The following is a 22626-nucleotide window of genomic DNA, read 5'->3' on the forward strand; positions in this document are numbered from 1 at the left end:
TTGAGAAGACAGCTCAATCTAGAAAGGTCTTGTGTAGCAAGCATGAGGGCCTGCTCTTGACCCCTAGCACACATATAAAGAAAAAGCCAAGGAATGACACTGCACACTTTGAACCCCAACACCACAGAGGCAGAGACAAGTAGATCTCTGAGACTCATTGACCAATCAGCTTAGCCTACACAATGAGTTTTAGGCCAGTGAAAGACCTTGTAAAAAGAAACATGTTATGTTAAGTGTAGTCTGAGGAACGAAAGACATGCAGGCATCATTTGTAGTCCTTTGACTTTTACCCATAAGTGTGTGTGTGAGTGTGTGTGTGTGTGTGTGTGTGTGTGTGTGTGCGTGCGTGTGTATGTGTGTCTGTAAAAGGACATCTTTCAAACTTTCAGAATTCTTCCCTATTTGCAATACATTGTATCTCTTTTCACTATCACAACAGCCTTCTGAGGGGAGGTATTTTAGCTTCAATTTTCTGTGAGGAAATCTGTAAAGACTACTTCGACACTGTGGAAGCAACATAAAGTTCAGACTATTTCATTCCTGGGTTTGAATGTTTATTGCGCATTCACTTACTGGAAGGTAAGTTTTTCTCACATTACTTTTTCTGGCCTCTTTTTTACAACCTTCCCTCTTTCCTTTTGTGGTTGTTCAGTTGTACTATTAGTGGCTTCTTTCACTGCCAATCTCTAAACAAAGAGTTCTCTCGGCTCTGAGACCCATTTTCATTTCTTTCTACCATCTTGCCAGTTGATTCAATTCCCTGTAGTTAAAATAGTGAAAAAAAAAATCTTTGGTAGATTTGAAATTGTCATAACTATTCAAATAAAGTCTTCAAAATATTTGTGCATTTCAGCACAGTACACGACTGAAAATTAGCCATTTTTCAGTTTGAAAAAATGTTTAACAACTTTGATTTTTGCCTTAAGGAGTGATTTGCGAAAGTAAGAAAGAAAAAGAACACAGTACGGGCAACAAGGCCTCAACTGGTACGCTCTCAGCAGATAATTTTTCACCTTGGAAGGTGGAAGCACTCCCAGGTCATTTTGTCCTAAGAGATTACTTTATGACTATTTCTCGAGAGCTGTGGAGCTGCTGAGAGTACAGCTAATGCAGCAAAAGAATGGAGAGCGGCTTTCCATTCTGTTCATAGAAAAGGTCTGACAGTGCCCTTGCCTCACTTGTTCACGGCTGCACCGGAGTTGATCATCTACCCTTCTTTTCCCTGCTGAGGTTTGAATTAACTCATCTGGCCAAGAGGAAACTCTCAGTACAAAGGATAGCGCTTTGCCCTCACCCTAGAACCCTACACATGTGGAAATATCAGGTGGGATTGTGGTGTCCACCAGCCCCAGGATTTGGGAAGCTGAATCAGAAGGATCATGAGTTCAAGACTTTTCTGTTATTAAAAAACAAAAACAAAAACAAAAAAACTGCCTCCAAAGAAAGATAAAATCTTAACAAAAAAAACTCAAAAATAAAAAAATAAAAAACAATTACAATGTTTCCAAAAATCAAACAAACAAACTCCCTGTGCCTTCTGGGACAGAGACTTTGTCCAGATTCAGAGTTAGACGCTATTTACAAAGGAAGGGGGCGTCTATAGCCTTTCTGTAAGAAAACCTGTGTAGGTCTATCCTCTGCCTTTCAATTGCTCACTTGCCTGTACATTTGGAGTGTTCTTCACCACCTTCACTTCCACCTGTCTATCAACCATCTGTAGCAATTTCTCTATGTGGGATAGTATTCAGGAGCCAACAATTTGGAAATCTCAAGGCATCTATATACAAACAAAACTTTGAACAAAACCAAAGGTGCAAGTGTTTCTGACATTTGTGTTTGCACACTTGTCTGAGTGATTTTTGTTTTGTTTTGTTTTGTTTTGTTTTGCCTTTGCACGTTTGGAGACGGCAAGTGAAAAGCCTGAGTTACAGGTAATTTCCAATAGGAAGAAGGGCAGTTAATAAACCAGAAATGACCTTTGGTTCCTTAGGCCCAGAGTTCCCAGAGCAAATGGCATAGTGTCAAGAATTCCTATCTACCTTACTGGGGAGTCTCAAAGGTTTCAGCAAGTGTTGGCTTGGCTGCAGTTTCTTCTATAATTTGTTGGGCCTCCCCCTTCTGCTTGTCTGGGTAGCCCTTTGAAAGAGCCCCTAACTGCTACTGGTAGCTGGTACTTCTAGTGCCCCTTCCTCCTTCTCCCAACTCCAAGAATCTGTTTTGGGATTGGGTTTTGCAATGAAATCCGGCCTGTGCTAGCCTTCTACAGAGTCGGTAGACTTGTCTGATAAAAATCACTCCAAGTTAAAGCTTCTAGTCTGAAGCCCAAAATCTGACTCCCGAAAAACAAGGGTATTTGGGGAAGAAGGGTCCTCAGAGGCTACAGCGAGTCACTCCAGCCTTCACCCATACTACGCCAGCACTTCGTTCTTTAAAGCCACCCAGCGCTGGCTTGCAGTGAGAGGAGGGGAAAAAGGAAAGGGGAGGGGAGGGGAGAGAGAAAGGAGGTGGGAAGACAGGGAGGCCGGCCCGCGGGGGCGGGACCGACTCACAAACTGTTGCGTTGCTTTCCACCTCTCAGCGCCCGCTCGGAGTCCCTGGGAGCCAGCCTGCTGGGAGAACCAGAGGGTCCGGAGCAAACCTGGAGGCTGAGAGGACATCAGACGGGAAAAGACTGAGCTAGCCACTCCAGTGCCATACGGAAGCTGAAAGGACACACCACAACAGCCCCAGCTCAGCGACAGCCGTCGCCTGTTGCAGCGCGGCGGCTTCGAAGCCGCCGCCCCAGTGCTGCCCTTTCCTCTTCGGTGAAGTTTGTAAAAGCTGCGGGGGACTCCGAGGAAGCAAGGAAAGTGTCGGGTAGGACTACAGCTGCCTTTGTCCTCCTCCCCTCTACCCCCTACCCCCTCCTGGGTCCCCTCTCCAGGAGCTGACTAGGCAGGCTTCCTGGCCAACCCTCTCCCCTACACCCCCAGCTCTGCCAGCCAGTTTGCACAGAGGTAACTCCCTTTGGCTGAGAGCAGGCGAGCTTGTTGCAAGGAAGGCTTTTGGGAGCACAGAGACTGAGGAGCAACAGCACGCCTGGAGAACCCCTGATTCCAGGTTCTCCCCAGGCACCTCCTCCTGCCAGCCCCTCACCCTGTGTGTGGAGCTAAAAATCAAAAGATGAAAAGGCAGTCAGGGCTTCAGTAGTCGAAAGCAAAACAAGAGCTAAAAGAAACCAAAAAGAAAAGAGCCCAATTCTTATTTGCACCTGTTTCAGTGGACACTGAATGTGGAAGGCAGAAGATTTTCCCTTCCCCTCGTCAAGCTTTGAACATCTTTTAATCTGTTCTTCAAGTATTTAGGGACAGACTGTGGAACTAGCAGGGCAGAATCTGTCTAGCGCTTGCCTTGCTTTACAAGATACTTTGAGACTATCTGTGCGCTTTTTTTTTCCTCCTGCAAGTTTTCTTCCCTGGAGCTTCCCGCAGGTGGGCAGCTAGCTGCAGCTACTACATCATCAGTCAGTTGAACTCTTTAGAGCAAGAAACAAGGAGGCAGGATAAGGGAATTCAGTGGAAGATACAGACAAGCTCAAGGATGGAGGTGCAGTTAGGACTGGGAAGGGTCTACCCACGGACCCCGTCTAAAACCTATCGAGGAGCTTTCCAGAATCTGTTCCAGAGTGTGCGCGAAGCGATCCAGAACCCGGGCCCCAGCCACCCCGAGGCCATAAGCACAGCACCTCCCGGCGCCTGTTTGCAGCAGCAGCAAGAGACTAGCCCCCAGCAGGGGAGGCTGCAGCAGCACGGGGAGGATGGTTCTCCCCAAGCCCACATCAGAGGCCCCACAGGCTACCTGGCCCTGGAGGAAGAACAGCAACCTTCACAGCAGCAGTCAGCCTCCGAGGGCCACCCTGAGAGCGGCTGCCTCCCAGAGCCTGGGACGGCTATAGCTCTTGGCAAGGGGCTGCCGCAGCAGCCACCAGCTCCTCCAGATGAGGATGACTCAGCTGCCCCATCCACGTTGTCCCTGCTGGGCCCCACTTTCCCAGGCTTAAGCAGCTGCTCCGCGGACATTAAAGACATCCTGAGCGACGCCGGCACCATGCAACTTCTTCAGCAGCAGCAGCAGCAACAGCAGCAGCAGCAGCAGCAGGAGGTAATAATCGAAGGCAGTGGCATCAGTGTGAGAGCAAGGGAGGCCACTGGGGTTCCCTCTTCCTCCAAGGATAGTTACCTAGGGGGCAATTCGACCATATCTGACAGTGCCAAGGAGTTGTGTAAAGCAGTGTCTGTGTCCATGGGACTGGGTGTGGAAGCATTGGAACATCTGAGTCCAGGGGAACAGCTTCGGGGAGATTGCATGTACGCGTCGCTCCTGGGAGGTCCACCCGCGGTGCGTCCCGCTCCGTGTGCGCCACTGGCAGAATGCAAAGGTCTTCCCCTGGATGAGGGCCCGGGCAAAGGCACTGAAGAGATTGTTGAGTATTCCTCTTTCAAGGGAGGTTACGCCAAAGGGCTGGAAAGCGAGAGTCTGATCTGCTCTGGCAGCGGTGAAGCAGGTAGTTCTGGGACACTTGAGATCCCGTCCACTCTGTCTCTGTATAAATCCGGAGTGGTGGATGAGGCAGCAGCATACCAGAATCGCGACTACTACAACTTTCCACTGGCTCTGACCGGGCCCCCGCACCCCCAGCCCCCTAGCCATCCACAGGCCCGCATCAAGCTGGAGAACCCTCTGGACTATGGCAGCGCCTGGGCTGCTGCGGCCGCGGCGCAATGCCGCTATGGAGACTTGGCTAGCCTGCACGGAGGGAGTGCAGTCGGACCCAGCACTGGATCGCCCCCAGCCAACGCCTCTTCTTCCTGGCACACTCTCTTCACAGCTGAAGAAGGTCAATTATATGGGCCAGGCGGTGGGGGTGGCACTAGCAGCCCCAGCGAGGCAGGGCCTGTAGCTCCCTATGGCTACACTCGTCCCCCCCAGGGGCTGGCGAGTCAGGAGGGTGACTTCTCTGCCTCCGAAATGTGGTACCCCAGTGGAGTGGTGAACAGAGTACCCTATCCCAATCCCAGTTGCGTCAAAAGTGAGATGGGACCTTGGATGGAGAACTACTCCGGACCTTATGGGGACATGCGGTAAGTTTTTCCTAAAATTGCCGCCTTTTGACAAAGGGCACAGAGCAGTAGTTTGCGTTTTGGGGGATCTAGGCAATCCCGCCCAAGGGAACACTCCGAGGGCTTCTAAAACAGCTCAGTTCAGTTCTATAGGAGGGACTGTCCTACATCTGGAATCCTCCTGGGGACTGTCCTCTTGTGAAATGTTCCACCTAAGCCTAGGAATCTTTGTTGTGCTTCTGGGTGCTAACTGGTGCCCTTTGAGATTCCCCTACACTCCCCCCCACCACCACCCAAATGCCTAAATCCCGCATTAAAATCTTTCTGATATTCCAAGTACTAAGGGTTCCAAACTTAAATCCAATTGCATGAGCCATTTTCAGAAATGACGCTCATAAGCCCTTCACTATTTTCCCCTCCTTTCCTCAAAGTCCTAGAAACACGATCAAAAACGTGGCCAGTTTCTCCTCTATGGGTCTGTTAGTATTTACCCTCTTGTCAGTGCATGGTCTTCGCATAATAAAAGAAAAATAAAAGAAAAAACCGATTTCGGGCCCATGTCCTTCAAAGAGAGAAATTCTCAGAGAAAGAAAAGCCGCATCTAGTTGCTAAGGGCCCCCGGTGTGAAGGAGTGCGATTTCTTCCCAGGTGGGACTTAACTTGCTGCTTAGAGGCCAGCCTAGAGTATCCAACAGGGCACTTTTAGAGCAGGTAGATGGGGTAGCTTTCATGGTAAACACGGGGCAAACTTTGCTCTCACGCATTTCTCAGCATTGGTTGACTGTTGGGAGTAATTGTGTGGGCGTTTTTCCCTTGGAAAGTGTTTTATTTTCTGTGTAGATTAGGATATATCAGAAGTCTCTATCTCAGGCTTGCATTCGACCTTAAAAGAAAAGATTGTACTTTAAATGAACAATTTAACCAGTTTTGATTTTGACTCACAAGTGTTGCAAGCAAAACAAAACCGTAAACCATGTCCTGCTTCTTGAGTGTGCTCAGAAATTTATACTGGGGAGGGAGGAGGAAGGTACCTCATTACATCTTTCATTTTAAGAATATTTTAAAACTTGAGTTGCTCATGACAACAAAGGGCGTAAGAACTGTCAGTGACCTATGAACCATAATGTTGCCCCACAGTTCTAATTAGGACAGGAGAAAAGTGGCGGGCAATTCCCTCTTATTAAAAGTATTTACTACTGCTTCATGAGCCTTGTGGAGACTAGTTGAAAAGTTTTCCCCACTAACTTAAGATAATTTTTTATCTGATAAGATGGAGTATTGGCTTAGTAATCAATGCCTAGGGTTTAGTTTTCTGAGGTGCTCATGCTCCCCATAAATTTATGTCTGTTTCTCAAATGGTTTTCTTTCATTTGTGACATCCCTCAAATTTCTTTGTAAGATGCACCATAATTTTGGTGACTTAATTCTAACTTTGTATTCTTTGATTGTTCATGGTTGTTAATACAGTGTCCAAAAATGAAAAAAAGATATATTTTCAAGAAGTACTCTTTTCTGAGTTATTGAAGAAACAATTTCTTATCACGGTTTGTATTCTATTTGGTTTCTAAGGTTTGTCTTACAGAACTTTCAAAGATTTCTTTTATATCATTAAATTTTTTCCAGTTAAGTTAGAGTGTTTATTTTTGTGATGAGTTTCACTGTGGGATAAACTGTCTTCATTTTATGAGAATAGATTTACTTGGTATGGTTAATTATTTCTAGGCTTGTCAACTAAAGAACAGAGTCCCTCTTTTACTACAAACTTTTCTTTGGGTGGGAATGTCTAAAGTGTTTCCTAACTTAGCATGATGCTAAGGCTAGGCACCTGAGTCATCCCTTCTTCTGGATACCCCATCCCAACTTGCTCACTTAATAAGAAGGAAAGAAGTAGTTCTCTGTGTTTGTTCAAGATGTAGCTTTGAAAATTCAGTCTGAATTTCCACCAAGTGAAGAAAAACACTTCCTAGCATTTATATAGTGAGTATTCTGATTTTATCTCAGTTCTTAATGGGAGGGGTACCTTCTCTATTAGGATGAGTATTATACTTTGAAGCCTCATTGATACTCTTTAAATTGTTGAGCTCAACTACTGAGAATTTATTAGAGTCAATGAAGTTCTAAGTGAGTTGAGTGGACAAACTCCATTTGTAAGATCTAAAAAAGTCATTTGAGTCATTTTGTTGAAAATTAATCAGCTGATCTAATCAGCATGCAAACAAACTCTAAAATGGAAATATTTTATTACTTTCTGTTGTTGCCCCCTTACTTTGCAGGCACAATTAGATGAAAGGCAAAGATTTTTAAAGGCAAGCCCAGAGCTCATTCCCTCTAGATGGCATGCATTGTATGCTGATTATGAGTTTCAAACCTCAAAACTCTGGAAGCGTCTCATAACTTTTTGGGTTCCTCCTTTTTTCAATTGTGTGTGATCATGAACATTATTAGTTCTATGAGAGAGATTTTTTTTAACTTTACTAACTGAAGCAGCAACATTTCTACCGAGAAGAAAGCAGAAGCTGAAGGTAGTCCTATTATTTTTTACTTAGTTTAGCATATGTTTTGAACAGAAGGAAAAATAAAAGGAATAGGTCATGTTTACAAGCCTGATGATATTTTATGGCTCTGTTTTCTCTTGGAGATGAAACAAGACTACAACATCGCACCACAATACTGTGGCAAACACTGATTCTTACAAATTAGATCCCTAAAGATCCCATGCAAGAATATGAATTGGGGTTTTGAGAAATTACTCAGAAGCAGAGTGAAAATTAATATTTTTTACTTTTTTGTTCTAGCATTCATAACAGGCATTATTTTAGTGGTGCTTTGGCACTGGCAAGTCCTGCCTGTTATTATTTTTCCTAAGCACGGCATTTTTATCATTTCTCATTTCATCTACCTTTTCCTTCCTAGTTACCAAGAAATTTTCCCAGCTGTCATATAAGGAGTGGGTTGCATGTTTTCTTAAGCAAAATTTTGCTTTAGGATCAATGATTTCTGCCTCTAGGCTTTCAGAATCAATATACTTGAGAAGGAGTGTCTGTCCTCTATAGTCAGTAAACATACAGTGAGTTCTTCCTGGGTGCCACTCATCAGAACCTGATGTCAAATAGCCAAGTCAGTTGGCATCCCATTTGAAAGTAGCCACAAGACGCAGCCATGGCTGGACCCTCTTGTGTAGGCTATCTCTCTCAGTTTGGTATCGTCAGTAGTAAACGTTTTCTATGCAGCTTAGAGATTTTCAATTGTAGATTTGGTTTGGGGTACTTTCCTGGCAGTGCTAATTTTACTTCAGAGTCTCATTCATTGAGTTGATACTAGGAAATAATATATTGAATTTACTGGCACATTAAATTTTCTTTGTTGTTTTTCCCTCACTGTTTTAATTTTTTCATCTGATTCACATAAATGCTTTTAAAACAATTTTTTCATCTCCTAATTTGTACACATACAGTGGCCACTCTTGGTGGTATCCTTGGGTTGAACATGGACAATTTATTATTAGTATTAATTATTTATGTTGATATTATGATCATTGCTTTCATTTGGAGCTCTGTTTAAGCAAGGAAGAGAATGCAGACTAGATGGGACAAAGCAAGAGACTCTATTTATAATCACATCTGAACTCAGGATACTGAAAAATAATAATAATGAAAAGCAAACAAAAAATTACATTTTGTGATGTTTGTAAGGGAGTGAAAAGGAAATCTTTCCCCAGCCCCCAACTCTTCCATTTTCTCTTTGTCTGCAGCTTCCTCAAATGTTACCTATGCCTATTTCTCATTTATTTCACTCCTTTCATGCCTTTGACATTGAAATATAAACTCTTTCTACCTCTCAGGATTTGTTTTCTTCATTGTACCTGTGGCATGCTCCTAAAGAATCTCTTTAATGAAAATCTGGCAGGTAGAAGATCAGATGAACCCAGTACTTCTCTTAAGAATAGATCTCAAGAAGGAACTGTAAAAAGAATAGCCTCATAGCAGGGCATTTTACCTTGAGATTAGAGAAAGGATCAATAGTTGTTGAGGAACTCATGTGAGATACCTTGCATAAATTGAAGATTTATTAAAGTATTTTACCCCCATCCTGGATGAAAGTGTGTATGTGTGTGTCTGTATCTGCATCTGTCTGTCTATACATATACATACATACACACAAGGCACAAGGCATATATAGTGTAATATATATATATATATATGTATATATATACACATATATACATATATATATATATATATATATATAGTATGTGCCTTGTAATACTGGGGTTTGGATCCAGGGCTCTATACACTGACCTATCTACACAACCTATCATAATCTGTGTCCTTTCCCCTCTGTTGGCCCTATTGATAACCTTCTCTAAGACACTGAGAATAATTATACTCTCCCTTTCCCCAAAACTGTCTGAATCAGTATCTATTCATCTCTTGTATATGTCTATGTCAGCACTCATCTTCAATGAGGGTGCTCAGGCAACATGCAAATGATCATTGGTAAACAAAAAAATTAGTAAGAAAATCACTATCCTCCAGTTATGCTGTCAACACTTCATCAAGTTCTGTGATATTCATTATCCTTATCTTAAACACAGCATTGACTTTTAAATACTGACTTGAGAATTACTACACAGTTACCCCCATTTGCTGTCCTTTGTGGTATATAATTGTACATTTTTATGTATATCCAGTATTTTCCAGTTCATTCGCTAATACTCACGTAACTTCAAGTAAGCCAGAAAGGATTAATGTTCTGTTAACTCCCTTGCTCATAGTCATAATATTAGGAAGTTACATTTTGTATACCTGTTGACCATTTGGGGAAACCTCTCTGAAGTAGAACACAAAGCTTCTGGAAGCTTCTTGCCTGATTCTAAAGTTTTAGATGTTAACTCATTAAAGGTAGCATTTAGTGTTTTCATCACAGAGCTGAGAGGGCACAGATTATGGTTTGCAAACTCATAAATAATGTAGCTCTTCTCTTTCATACTGATTGCTGCAAGTCTGCCAGACACATTTGAGTTGAGAATGCCTCACTCGGATAAATTTATAACATTAAAGTGCTGTTGGTCAATCAATAATGTTGCCAACTTAGATTATGTAGTAGTATCAGAGTTTTATTTTGTCAACAACAGCTTAATTGAGACAGAATTCACAATCCATATAATACACCTACATAAAGTACTTATTTCAGGGCTTTGTAATAGTACTTCCTGTGTTATGGGTCTATTATCACAATCTGTTTCAAAACATTTTATTCACCTCCCGCAAAAACCTATGTGCTTGGTAGCAGTCACCCTTCTACCCTCCCCCAACTCTAATCTGCTCTTAGTCTCTGTGGAGTTACTCATTCTGCCACTTAATATAAATAGAACCAAGCAATACTAGTTCTTTTGTGACTAGGTTCTTTAATATAAAATAATCCTTCCTAGGTTTCTTCATGTTAAATCACATAGTCGATGCTTCATTGTTTTTTCACAGGTGAATAATTTTTTCTATTGTAGGTTATGCCATACTTTGTCAGTTTATGGAAATTATTGTTGTCACTGATTATTGAGCATTATTAATAATATTGCTGCTAACATTCATGCATAACTATTCAAACCTATATTTATTTATACTATTTTATGTGTATGAGTGTTTTGCCTACATGTTTTAATGTGTACCACATGCATGCCTGGGGAATATTTCCCCTGGAAATGGAATTATGGATGGTTGTGAGCCACCATGTGGGTAGCAGAAATCAAACCAGGGTCCTCTGCAAGTGTAACGAATGCTTCTAAACAAGGAGCCATCTCTCCATCTCCCTTGTACAATTTTTTTTGTGAGAATATGGTTTCAGATATTTTGGGTAAATAATTAGTAATGGAAATACTATGATTTTAATCATATAAGAATATGCCAAGCTGTTTCAAAAGTGTCCCCATTACTTTAGAACCCAAACAGAATTAAATGAATATGATATTTTCCGTATATCTTGCGAACACTTATTATCAATTTTTATTTTATTTTATTGTGTATATGTGTTTGTGTGTGCATATATGCACACATGTGGGTACCCATGGAGGCCAGAAGAGGGCATCAAATCACCTGGAAGAAGGTTGTGAGCCACCTGATGTAGGTGCAGGACCAGAGATCACCTAGAAGCATAGCAAGTGCTCTTTAAAATTGTTCTGTCTCTCCAGCCCCATCGTATTATTATTATTATTATTGGTGTTACTATTGTTTTCTAGTGAGTGTAACACAGTATCTCATTGTCATTTTAATGTGTATTTTCTAAGGACAATATTCAATGTTCAACATATTTTTATGTGTTTTTGTCTGTTTTTATCTTTTTTATCAAAATGTCTATGCATATCTGTTGCTCATGTTTAGTTGGGTTGTCTTTTTGACATTGCATTATGAGTCCTTTAAAACATATGTTTCGATAAAAGTCCTTTCATGGATTATGGTTTGTAGATATTTGTAGCTTTCTTGACATAACCCACTGAAGGAAAAGCATTTAAAATTTGATAAAATTCAGTTTATCCACTTTTTTCATTTTGAATTTTTCTTTAGTGTTTCATATTAAGAGGCTTTCTTTAATCTAAAACAGAAAGATATATACCTATGTTTACTTCTATGAGTTTTCCAGTCTTAGCTACTTATATTTAGATCCTAAATCATCATTGATTTAATGCTTATATATGTTGTGAAGTAGAAGTCCAATTCCATTTTTGTACATGTAGATATCCAGTTTTCTTGGAATTTCTAGATGAGTCCTTTCCCATTTAACTGTCTCAGAATTCTTTGTACAAATATGTTAACCAGGAATGTTAGGTATTTCTTGACATTCAACTCTATTCACTGGGTCTAGATATCTTACCCATCTAATTTCTACATTATTTAGATTACTGTACATTTTTACTAAGTTTTGAAACGAGGTATGAGTCTTCCAACTTTCTTTTCAATATTGTCTTAGGTGCTTGAGAGCCCTTGAACCTTGAATATTATTTGGTATAATCTTGTCAGTTCCTACACAGAACCACCTAGAATCTTGATAGGGATTGTGTCCAATATGCAGATCAATTTGGGGATTATTTCTCCCAAGTCTTCTGATGAATGAATTTGCATTAGCAATGACCTATATGAGTACTGAACTTTGACATCATTAACATGCTAGTGTAAGAGTCATACATAATCAGTTTCAGCTACTGTACCCTACTAATGGTCGCTGAACTGCTAGTAACTGAGAAAAAATGGATGGTCCTGTTTGATCAAATATCTGGTTTTAAAGGATTATCACCAATAATCTTTTTTAAAAGATTATTACTTTTTAAAAAGAAATTTATCAGATTGGGAATTTAGCTCAATGATAAACTTCTTGGCTAGTAAGTGGGAGGTCCTAAAGTCTTTGCTCAGGACAAAAAACAAGCCTCTATCAATCAACCACTTTTCATCAAGCAACATATGTAAGAAAGTTGTGCAGTTTTTTTTTAAAGGAGATCCAACTGAGAGATAGTTCTGTGGTCACAGGTTTCAAAAAACTTCAAAACAAAAAAAAAACTTCAAAACAAAAGTAGCACCATGATACTGACATATAGAAATGAGGTATACATGAAATTTTAAATATCAATATTAAAAAAATACCTGAGTCAGGGTAGGCGAATGGGTCAGCCAGTGGCTTCCTCTAATCCTTATGAAAATAGATGGAGCTATGACTGGTCTCAAGCAGTTGGTTACAGGTCTTGTTAGCTATTTCAAGCAAGAGAATATAGTACTTCTAAAAAAACAATGAAGCCAGAGGTTGTAATCTCTTTCTATGCATTCAACATTAGCACTCCAGGCAAATTAATTACTAGTTTATTCACAGTTTCTTGACTACGTCATTGTACTTCCTGAGAATATTTTTTTTTTTTACTGGAGATGTCTGAAATAATATAAGTAATTAATTAAATTCAAGGTCTTTAAAGAGTCTTAAGTGTGGGGTGAGAGGCCTGGAAAGACACCCAGTGTGCTGATCAGAACAAGAGTAACTCTCCTGCTCTGAAGACTTCAGTTGACACAGAAGCTTGTTTTAAACCTCTAAATAACTGAATCTTTTTCCTAGGGAAGCAAGAGATAACCACAAGTGAAACAATTCAAGGAATAAGAGAAAAAATAATAGGCCCACTATTGTACCATGAAGAATATTTTACTGGCTAGTCACTGTTGTGGTTCAAAAAGCTTTATAGCTAGGTAAGAATATTGATTGTTTTTTTGTCTTTGATGCTTGCATGGTACCTTTGGATACTATGAAAGCTATTCTCCAGGGAGGCTTCCAGGTGAGTTCCAGCTCATTTCCTTCATGTCCTGTGTCCAAAGTGTATGGTGTCTTCCTTCCCTAATAAGCTCTCATTTTAAGGTTCAGGGAGGCAACGAAGGGCAGTAGAAGTAGTCTGCATTGCTTTGGGAGTCTTTTGGGCTTCCATAAGGAAATACTCAAAGGGAAATTTCCCTTAGTAGATCTATTGTTCTTGAGATGAACATTATCTATCTATCCATACCATCCATATCACTATCTATATTAATATGTATTCATATATTTTGTTTTAACTAAGCTTATGAAATGATTTCACTGTCATTTTTAAATCTCCTCAGTGTATCTTTTCTTCCTTTATATTACCTTTCCTCCTTGTTCTCCAGTTAAAGTAACCACACTCATATTTTTCATTTTCCCCTTTCATTTTATACATGTCCTGCTATTCTTTCTCTGTCTGCCTGTCTCTCTGTCTGTCTGTCTGTCTGTATGCATGCATGCATGTATCTATCATCTATCTATCTTTCTATCTCTGCCTCTCAGCAGTTCTGAACCTGTGAGTCACCACTCCTTAAGGGGTTGAACAACCCTTTAACATGAGTCATCTAAGATCATCGGAAAACACATATATTTACATTACAATTCATAACAATAGCAAAATTACAGTTATGAAGTAGCAATGAGAATATTTTTATGATCAGGGGTTACCACAGCATGTGAAGCAGTATTAAAGGGTAGCAGCACTAAGAAGATTGAGAAACACTGCTCTAAAGCATTTTCTCTCCCTTCAGTAAATGGTCCCTATTTTACTTTCCTGACTTCTGGGGTTACTTCAGGGTTCATACTCAAATATAAAGATTCAGAGCTAGAATTCACTTTCCAATTCCTTCTATGAAGCCAGTATTACTTTAGTTTCAAAATCCGGTAAGGGTAATCAACAAAAGAAAACTATATGACAGTATCTGTGATGAACATAAACTCAAAAATACTCACTAAAATACTTCCAAACTGAATTCATGTATATAAAAAATTCCAACATGTCTTCATTATAAAAGTCCCAAAAAGAATAGTTCTGGGAGGATCATACCTCAACAGCCAAAATCATCCTAATGGAGAAAAATGTAAAAAACAATCTCAATAAAAATTAGTATACCCAGATACAGAAAGACAATTATCACATGTACCCACTCATAAGTGGGTTTTAAACACAAAGCAAAGAAAACCAGCCTACAAATAACAATCCCAGAGAACCCAGACAACAATGAAGACCTTAAGAGAGACATATATAGTTCTAATCTACATGGGAAGTAGAAAAAGACAAGATCTCCTGAGTAAATTGGGAGCATGGGGACCTTGGGAGAGGGTTGAAGTGGAGGAGAGAGGAAGCGAGGGGAGCAGAAAAAAATGTAGAGTTCAATAAAAATACTAATAAAAAATTAGAGACTAGATAGGGCTTTCTATCATACCCATTCCTTTTGAAGACAGTGTTTGAAGCACTAGATAGAGGAGTAAGAGTCTAAAACGGAATTTAACAAACAAATAAAACCAAAAAACTCCTACCAATCATACTGAAGAACACAAACCACTGGATAGTCAAAACGATCCTGAACAAAAGAAAAATACTGGGTAGATTACAATACCAGATTTCAAGCTATATTCATGTTCTTACCTTTTACAAATAATATAGGCTACGAGTATTATAATAATGTTCATAAATGTGTTCAGGATAGTTGGGTAATGTGCAGTCAAACAGCTTCAAAGGAGGTAGATAAGGATTTCAGTTTTACTCTTACTTCATTCTTATGTCCCTGATTTCATTCCATAGTTCTTTTGACTTTACAGATAGGAATGGTGAAATTCAGATATGCAAAGAAACACAGCTAATGTCAAGAACAGAAACTTGTGAAGCTCTTAAGGCATTTCTATTTCTATCCACCAAATAGACCAATAGATTGGTTATGTATGACTCAGGTATCAATAACCTTGCTAGTCTCTCTTATAGAATATATTTATCCAACTATTATTTCTTGAGCATTTACATGAGTAGTTCTATACAATCAATAAAAGCCATGGAAGAATCCCATGCTGGAACTGATAGAATGATGAGGGGAGACATGAAGAACATGACAAAGAATAAGTGTCATGAAGACTAGATTAGCAGAGTGAGGAGGGTAGGTATTAATGGTGAGAAGTCACAGTTTACATTTGTTGGTCAGCTTGGGTCTTACTAAGAATGTAATACTTGAGAAGAGACCTGAAGGAAATGAAGTGAGTCACATGATTATCTAAGATTAAATAATTTCAGGCACAAAGAACCTAAAGAAGGGGCACACTGAGTGTGACAAAAGACACAAAAGATGGCAGCCTATATGGCTAGTGTGCTTAAGTAAGGAATGATAAAACACATCAGAGTCATGTGGACATCCTAAACATTTTTTTTTATGAATTAGGGATTTACTCTGAGAACAAAAGCAGCACAATATGATCTGGCTTACATTTTAGTAAAATTCTTTTTCATAGCATCTGTTACTTTTGGATACGTTGTACGTTTGTCTGTCAACGTATCTGTTATGATTTTTAAAAAATGCTGCAAGATCCCCGGCGGCAGTAGGCAGCAGAAATGTTGTAGGTCCCCAAGTGGTGATAGCAGACCATGTGGCAGCAGGCAGCAGGCCCTGAGAGCAGCCAGTCCCAGACAGAGACAGCTGCCTGCTGGTCCAACGGTGGCTGGTCCAGGGCAGGAAGACACATGGAGGGTGGGCTTATCTCTTAAAGAGACGACAGTCATAACAGTAACTCTGTGGAAAGGGGACTATGGAATAAATGGGAAGCAGGGATCTGAGTCTACTACAGGTTCCAAAAGGGGGATGATGGTAGTTCAGGCTAAGGTAGCCAAGAAAGTAAGAAATGGCTGGATTGGGATGTTTTAATGAGTCAGTAGTATTTATTGATAGATGGCATGTTTACTGTGAAAAAAGAAAGGAGACAAAGATGATTAGCAAAATGGTGGCCTGAAAATGATGAAGAGTGTAGGTAGAAAAAGTGAAGGACATAGAAATCACAAGATTAATCAAATCCGTGGTTCCCAGTGAACTTTTTAGTTTCTTCTCATGCTTTGTGTACAGACTTCAACTTTCCTGTTTTTCAGGGAGTTTAAAGAATGATCTTACAGAGCACCATGGCTATCTCATTTCTCTCCTCACCTTCCTCCAACTGTTATTTTATAGAAATCTCAAAAAGAGATAGAGGTTTTCTTTTGTATTCCAATTCAATGAATTTTTAAGGTGTGATTTTTTTCAGGCCTTAATTAAGGGAAAGAGTGAGCCATTTCTTCTTTCACAAACATTAAACAAGTAATTAAATTAAATAATAAGAAATTAAATAATAGTCAATACAAATAGACTGCTCTACCCAGTAGAGCAAATACATTTTTGGATATTACAACAAAATAGTTCTATTCTGGAAAACATGAGTTTTAATTAAAGCTGGAACCTACAGGAAAGCTGAACAGAAATTTCCTGAAATCCTAGACGACTGGAGTACATAGAATTTGGGCAGCCTCTTTCCTAGCTATATCACTTTAAGGATGAGGTGCCTGAGGCAACATAGAGAAGACTGGCTAAGATCACATAGCAAACTTAGTGTCAACACCTACTCAGAATCTACTCTGCAGCTAAACTGTGTATTATTTTCTTAGAAATTTTTACATTGGAACTCAATCTTAATAATAAATAATTATAACAATAGCAATAATAGTAAAAGTATATATTACTTATCACTTGCAAAACCGTGACATTTGCAGGGTTTAATAAATTTAATTCTTATTTCAACTTTCATAAATAGGCCTTGGATTCTTATATAAAATGTCTACATGTTACAGAAGTAGGAGTCATAGAACCTGTGTATCTCCCAGGATGTTTGGCTTCTAACTATAAAACATCTTTTAACCTTCTAGCACTGCCCATATGCACATGAGTATGGGAACTAAATAACATGCTTAATCTGACTGAACAGTTAAGCAAAAAAAGCCTGTGTCAGAATTCCCCACATCTATGCAAATGGGTGTTATTCATATTACAGAAAGATTTTAAATATAAAAACATTAGATCAGAACTTCAAACATTAAACATTTTAGCTTAATAGCCAATTTTTTTAAATAAAAACTTCGATGAAGATACTTAAAGTCATATAGTAAGTAACAAAGTCAAACCTTGAACTTGAAACTCCTAACTGACAGTACCCTTTCTACTCTATCACTCGGGCTCCCTTTCCACAATCATTTGCTGTCTTTTATCCCTCCTTCTATCTCACCCCATTGCTAGTAAAACACAATTAACTCCATCAACATGATTAGAAGGACAAGTGGTTGAGTGATCAGAACACAGCCATTTCAGAGACTGATAAAGTGAAAAAAACTTGGGAAAAGACAATACTTTGTGTGATTAATATTAAATAGGAAGGGAAATTTATTAGTATCACACAGCGTTATTTTCATCTTTCAAAGTCCAAGTTGGTTGCACAGAATCCCTTAAGCCATGAATGAGGATGTCACATAGCATATTTGTTACCGTGGAAGTGGAAGCAGGCTGCTGCAAAAGTCTGCCTTGCTCAGTGCCTTTGAAGGAAGGTGCAATCTTTCTGCTCATGCAAATTATAACCACTTAGCTATTTCTTCTGAAAATTGGCAGTGCCTGACTGAAAGTGTCTTTCCAAACTTGCCAGATTGTGCCACAGCTCTGAAGCACGTCTAACTTCTAACACAAACTCAGAGGTGACAGAAAGATGGAAACATTTGGGGTTTACTATTTGGATGTAAAAAAAGCCTCTAAAACATGTTATATGTCTATTTATTCTGACTGTCTATCTTCCCCTTTCATCTTCACTTAAAAAAAACCAAGGTTAGCAACTTGTAGTCTGTGGGAGTTTCCAATTGTTCATATGAAATCTGTTTGATCAGCCGTTTAAATAAAAAAGAACAAGTTAGACTGAGATATTTTTCTTAGCAATTATCTAATAATAGAACAAAAATCTTAGCCATGTTCATGTTTTTAGATGTTATGTTGTTTGCTTTAGAGGCTCGCTGAACCTCAGTGAGGTACTAGGCTGACTCAAAGTATGTCAGGTCAGATGTGGCAATGAACAGAGTGGTCTCTTCTCTGAGGGATCTCTCCCCTTCTGAGTTCAGCATTTTCCACCAGAGATGACCTCTCTCAGAGTTTCTGGGAAAAGACAAGATGGAGATTTTCAGAACTACAGTGAGAAAAGGAAATGTTTCCCAAAGCACTTTCAGACATTCCATCTAACTGAATTCCCATTCTTATTCCTTCTACTGGATTGTGAGGCCATCTCAGGTTTCCTCTCTCCCACTTGCTCTGCTGGTTTTTCATTCACACTGTATTCGTTCCACAAAACAGTACTAAGGTTCAGCTAAAATCTTTTTAGAATCTTTCTTTAAATATCCCTGAGAATGTAAGCTCTTGACGATTGGACCTTATGTGACTTATCTCCCAATTCACAATGTTTGTCACAAGGAAGCTTTATTGAACAATTATGTAATGCAGGATTAAAATTTCAGCTCCTTGGGCTGGAATAATAGAGCACTTGCCTAGCATAGGCAAGGCCATGGGTTCTAACCTTGGTGGTACACACCTAGTACACAACCCCCACATAGAATCAGCTCCTATGCACTGGTTTCTAAGTTCAAGTCCAAATTCATTTAAATCTGATGTTAAGGTCTCTTTATGATCTGGCTTCTTTGTCTAGCTTAAATTCCTACAGCTCTCTTACTTTTTAAATTCTTTTTTACAATCTAGCCAAATGGATCTAGTCACCGTCACTTGATACCATCCCAACTCCTTTGTTCTTTGAGCTTATTATTTTTCCTATTATCCCTTTGGCCTTGAAAACTATCCCAATCTCAATATGGTCTGCACTTCTAATCTTAGCTCAAATACAGCTTCCTACAGGATGAATTTGCTCATTCTCCAACCCATGAAAAAATGATCTCTGATGAGATATGGTTGAAAACTGTTGACTGTAGGTTCCTCATCTATGTACCAGGACTAGAAATTTCTAGCATGTAAGATTTTGAGAAGAGATTATCATATGACAGGATGAATGCTTAATCAATTTATGCTGACATTTTTATTCTTGGTTAATAAAAATGTACATGATACTTAGTCATTTTGCCGCATATATTCTTCTAAAACTTCTCTTTTAGAACAAAGATTGCTTCTTGGATACTTCTTTATAAAATTCCCAAATTGCATAGCTTCTATTGTGATACATAGTGAATGGATAGTCCATATGTATTAAGTGATTCTGAGTTAATAGCATTGACTGCCACAAATAGCTAGTGGGGTCAGAACTTCTGTGTCTTAGAAATACATAACTCAGTATTTAAAAATTGCCTAGCTCTTATAAATTCTGCTTCCTGCAGTATGTTCTTCAACCCCACCATTCATGTGACATTATGTTTCATAATGCATGGAAGAACTGATAGACTGGGTAAAATATGATAAGGGAGGTGAGGAGCAGTAGACTACTCCTTTGGTACATCTGAAGGATTGCCCTCACATAAATATGTTCCATGTTTTTTTTCTGTAGTACCACAGAAGGAAAAACCAATCAGGACATGTTACAGTTTAGTAAAAAAGAAAAGTTGTCCACTAGAAACAGGTATGTTTTGCTTACCCTAAACAGTTTGTCTATGTATGTATTTATTGAGTTACTATCAATATTTCCCATGGAAATTCAACTTTCCACTTTTGCAAGTGAAGATCTAGCAGTATAAGTATTCATTCCTGCCTGGCAAATGGCAAGAAGAAGTGAAAAGTTGCTCTTTCTCCAGATGGTATCTGTGCTTTTCAGTTTGTCTAGGGACCCTTGAACTGCTTTAGTCACTGAAGGCATTTAAAATTGCCAACCTAGAGAGATGGATGACCTGAGCAAATCCTAAGATTCTTTCGCACTACAAAAGCTTTTGTTCCTCATGTATGAGGAGCTGAAAAAAGGTAAAAGGGGCCTCACAAATTGCATCAGACATGACTTTCAGTTCTGGCACAATTGTTTACCAGTGGTACCACCTCAAGTGAGTAACTTAACATCTTTGCTCATCAAGTTCCTTATCTATGGACTCCTATCCTTACAGCCTTATTACTGTAAGGTCTAAACAGTGTCTTAACCGAAGAGCATCACACTTAAGTAAGTGCTAAAATGTTAACTCCCTTTTTATTCATCACACCCTGTGTGTCTGTTGGCATGATGGCATAAGTAGTAAATTCACTTCACTAAAGATATTCAGAAAGAGACAGAACCTACTGGAAATCATGGGTGAGGCACAGATTTGGATTCAAAATACATAATGGTCACAGTCACTTCATAACCACTGTAAACCTCTAAATGAGTTCAAAACGTCCATCTGGATGATTTTAGGGAGATTCTGTGAAGTTTGGGATTTCTAATAAGTAACAAAGAAGATGAAAGTCCTTGAATAAGAAACCAGGGTCAGGGCTAAAGTAAATGTGTTGGCTGGCATACACTTTGACATCTAATAGCCTTTGGGTTAAATCTCGGCTCCTAATAGCTATGAGTTTTGAATAACTTCATTCATCTAAGTTTGTTTCTTACTAATCTTTTCTTGCTGCTTTATGTCAGTAAGTAAAATAATAAGTAGAAAACATTTAGCCTAGTATTTGCCTCATACTAAAAGCTTGATATTCATTACCATAGTACCTATCGGCAGTATCATGATTGCCATTTATGTTATCATCATCATCATCATCATCATCATTATCATCATCAATCATCAGACCAGACAAACAAAGATCAGAAAAACAACTATAGTTGAAGGCTATAGGCTTTTCCCAGGCTATTCCTGCCTGATTTTCTCTTGCACAAAGCTTTCTGCTTCTAAAATGCCTTGGAAGGTCTCTAAGCGTGAGATCATTGAAGATAACATTGAAGATTACCTGATATGCTTTGGTAATTCAAGTTACTAGGTTACTTTTCTCATTCCAGCTGAAATCTTTTACTAGCTGACGCTTCAGAGTACAACACTTAGCTGATCTAAAGAGAGACAGAGAGTGAGAAGAACCTTGTTTTCATCCAGAGGTCATGGTCCTCCACAGAGAACAGAATGACCCAGTACAAAGTCTGAGCCCTTGGTGATTTTGGAGCCCCTACATTTCAACCACTTAGTTTATTGCACATGTTGAGCCACTTTGCCCACAAATTACAGACCAAGAATTGCCTCACTCCTTTGATAGCCTAGAACCATTCCCTTTCACCTCTTGTGATCCGCTCAGCTGGCAAGCAGCAGGTGACATAACAAAAGCAAGACATTCAGCATAGAGAGAGGAGATGTACAGCAGTGCTGAATTGTCTTGGGAAACTCACTTAACTTTAATGGTAGATCTTCCTGACCACTTTGGCCAAACAGATTAAAATGGTTTTTTGTTAATGGCAAACTGTGTCTCAGAGCAGATCCTTGCCTGTATATATTTAAAGATCTGCTGAGTCATTTGGAAGCAGCCTGAGAGATTGCAAGAAGCAAGGGCAATTCCCAAGTGCACAGAGGTGGGTAAATAAGAGACGAATTCTACTTAGCTATCATCCATGGGAACCAATAATTGTGTGTGTGTGTGTGTGTGTGTGTACACAAAATTTATATCTGTATATATAGCTTCTAACCCCTTCTCCTCAATTCTAGAGAATATCTTTTAATTTATCCTTTAAAAATTATTCTGTTGTTTGACAGTTTCATATATTTATAGAATTAATTGTAATAGCTTACATCCTCATTTTCTCTCATCTCCCTCTCTCTTCTGTTAGACTTCTGCTTCTCAACAAGTTCCTTTCCTATCTTCATGTCATTTCTTCCTTACTTTTCCTCTATCCTATCCCTGCCATGTACTCTCCCTAACTTTCTTTGGAAACTGTGGCCTCTTTGTCTTTGCCTGCTGATTATATACATATATAAATAAGTATATGTATACATGCTCCTAAATATATAAGTATAACCTGTGATATGTACAACCTGCTCAGTCCACATGTTACTTGTATGTGTGTTTGTGTATCTGTGTGTGTGTAAATACTGATATAGATATAGATAGATATATTTACATTGGGATGCCATCTGTTATTGAAATTGTTCAGGTCTTCTTTAGGAAGTCATGTTGTTAGGATATTCATAAATATAGCTTCCTTGTTATTGATAAAAGGCAGGCTTCTTAGTCCTCTGGCTTCTACA

At 39.3% G+C, this 22626-nt stretch overlaps 1 protein-coding gene across 1 annotated transcript in view; it reads left to right on the forward strand.

The window, feature by feature from the left end:
* The first annotated feature begins 2571 nt into the window (after positions 1 to 2571).
* The window catches only part of Ar (androgen receptor), a 162087-nt gene continuing 142032 nt past the window's right edge, over positions 2572 to 22626 (forward strand). The window contains exon 1 of the mRNA XM_038316008.1: positions 2572 to 5120. Coding sequence (XP_038171936.1) covers positions 3580 to 5120 — 1541 coding nt within the window. The 5' untranslated portion in view covers positions 2572 to 3579. The remainder of the gene's footprint in view (positions 5121 to 22626) is intronic.

The sequence above is a fragment of the Arvicola amphibius genome, chromosome X, assembly GCF_903992535.2.
Source record: "Arvicola amphibius chromosome X, mArvAmp1.2, whole genome shotgun sequence".
NCBI classification, from domain to species: Eukaryota; Metazoa; Chordata; class Mammalia; order Rodentia; family Cricetidae; genus Arvicola; species Arvicola amphibius.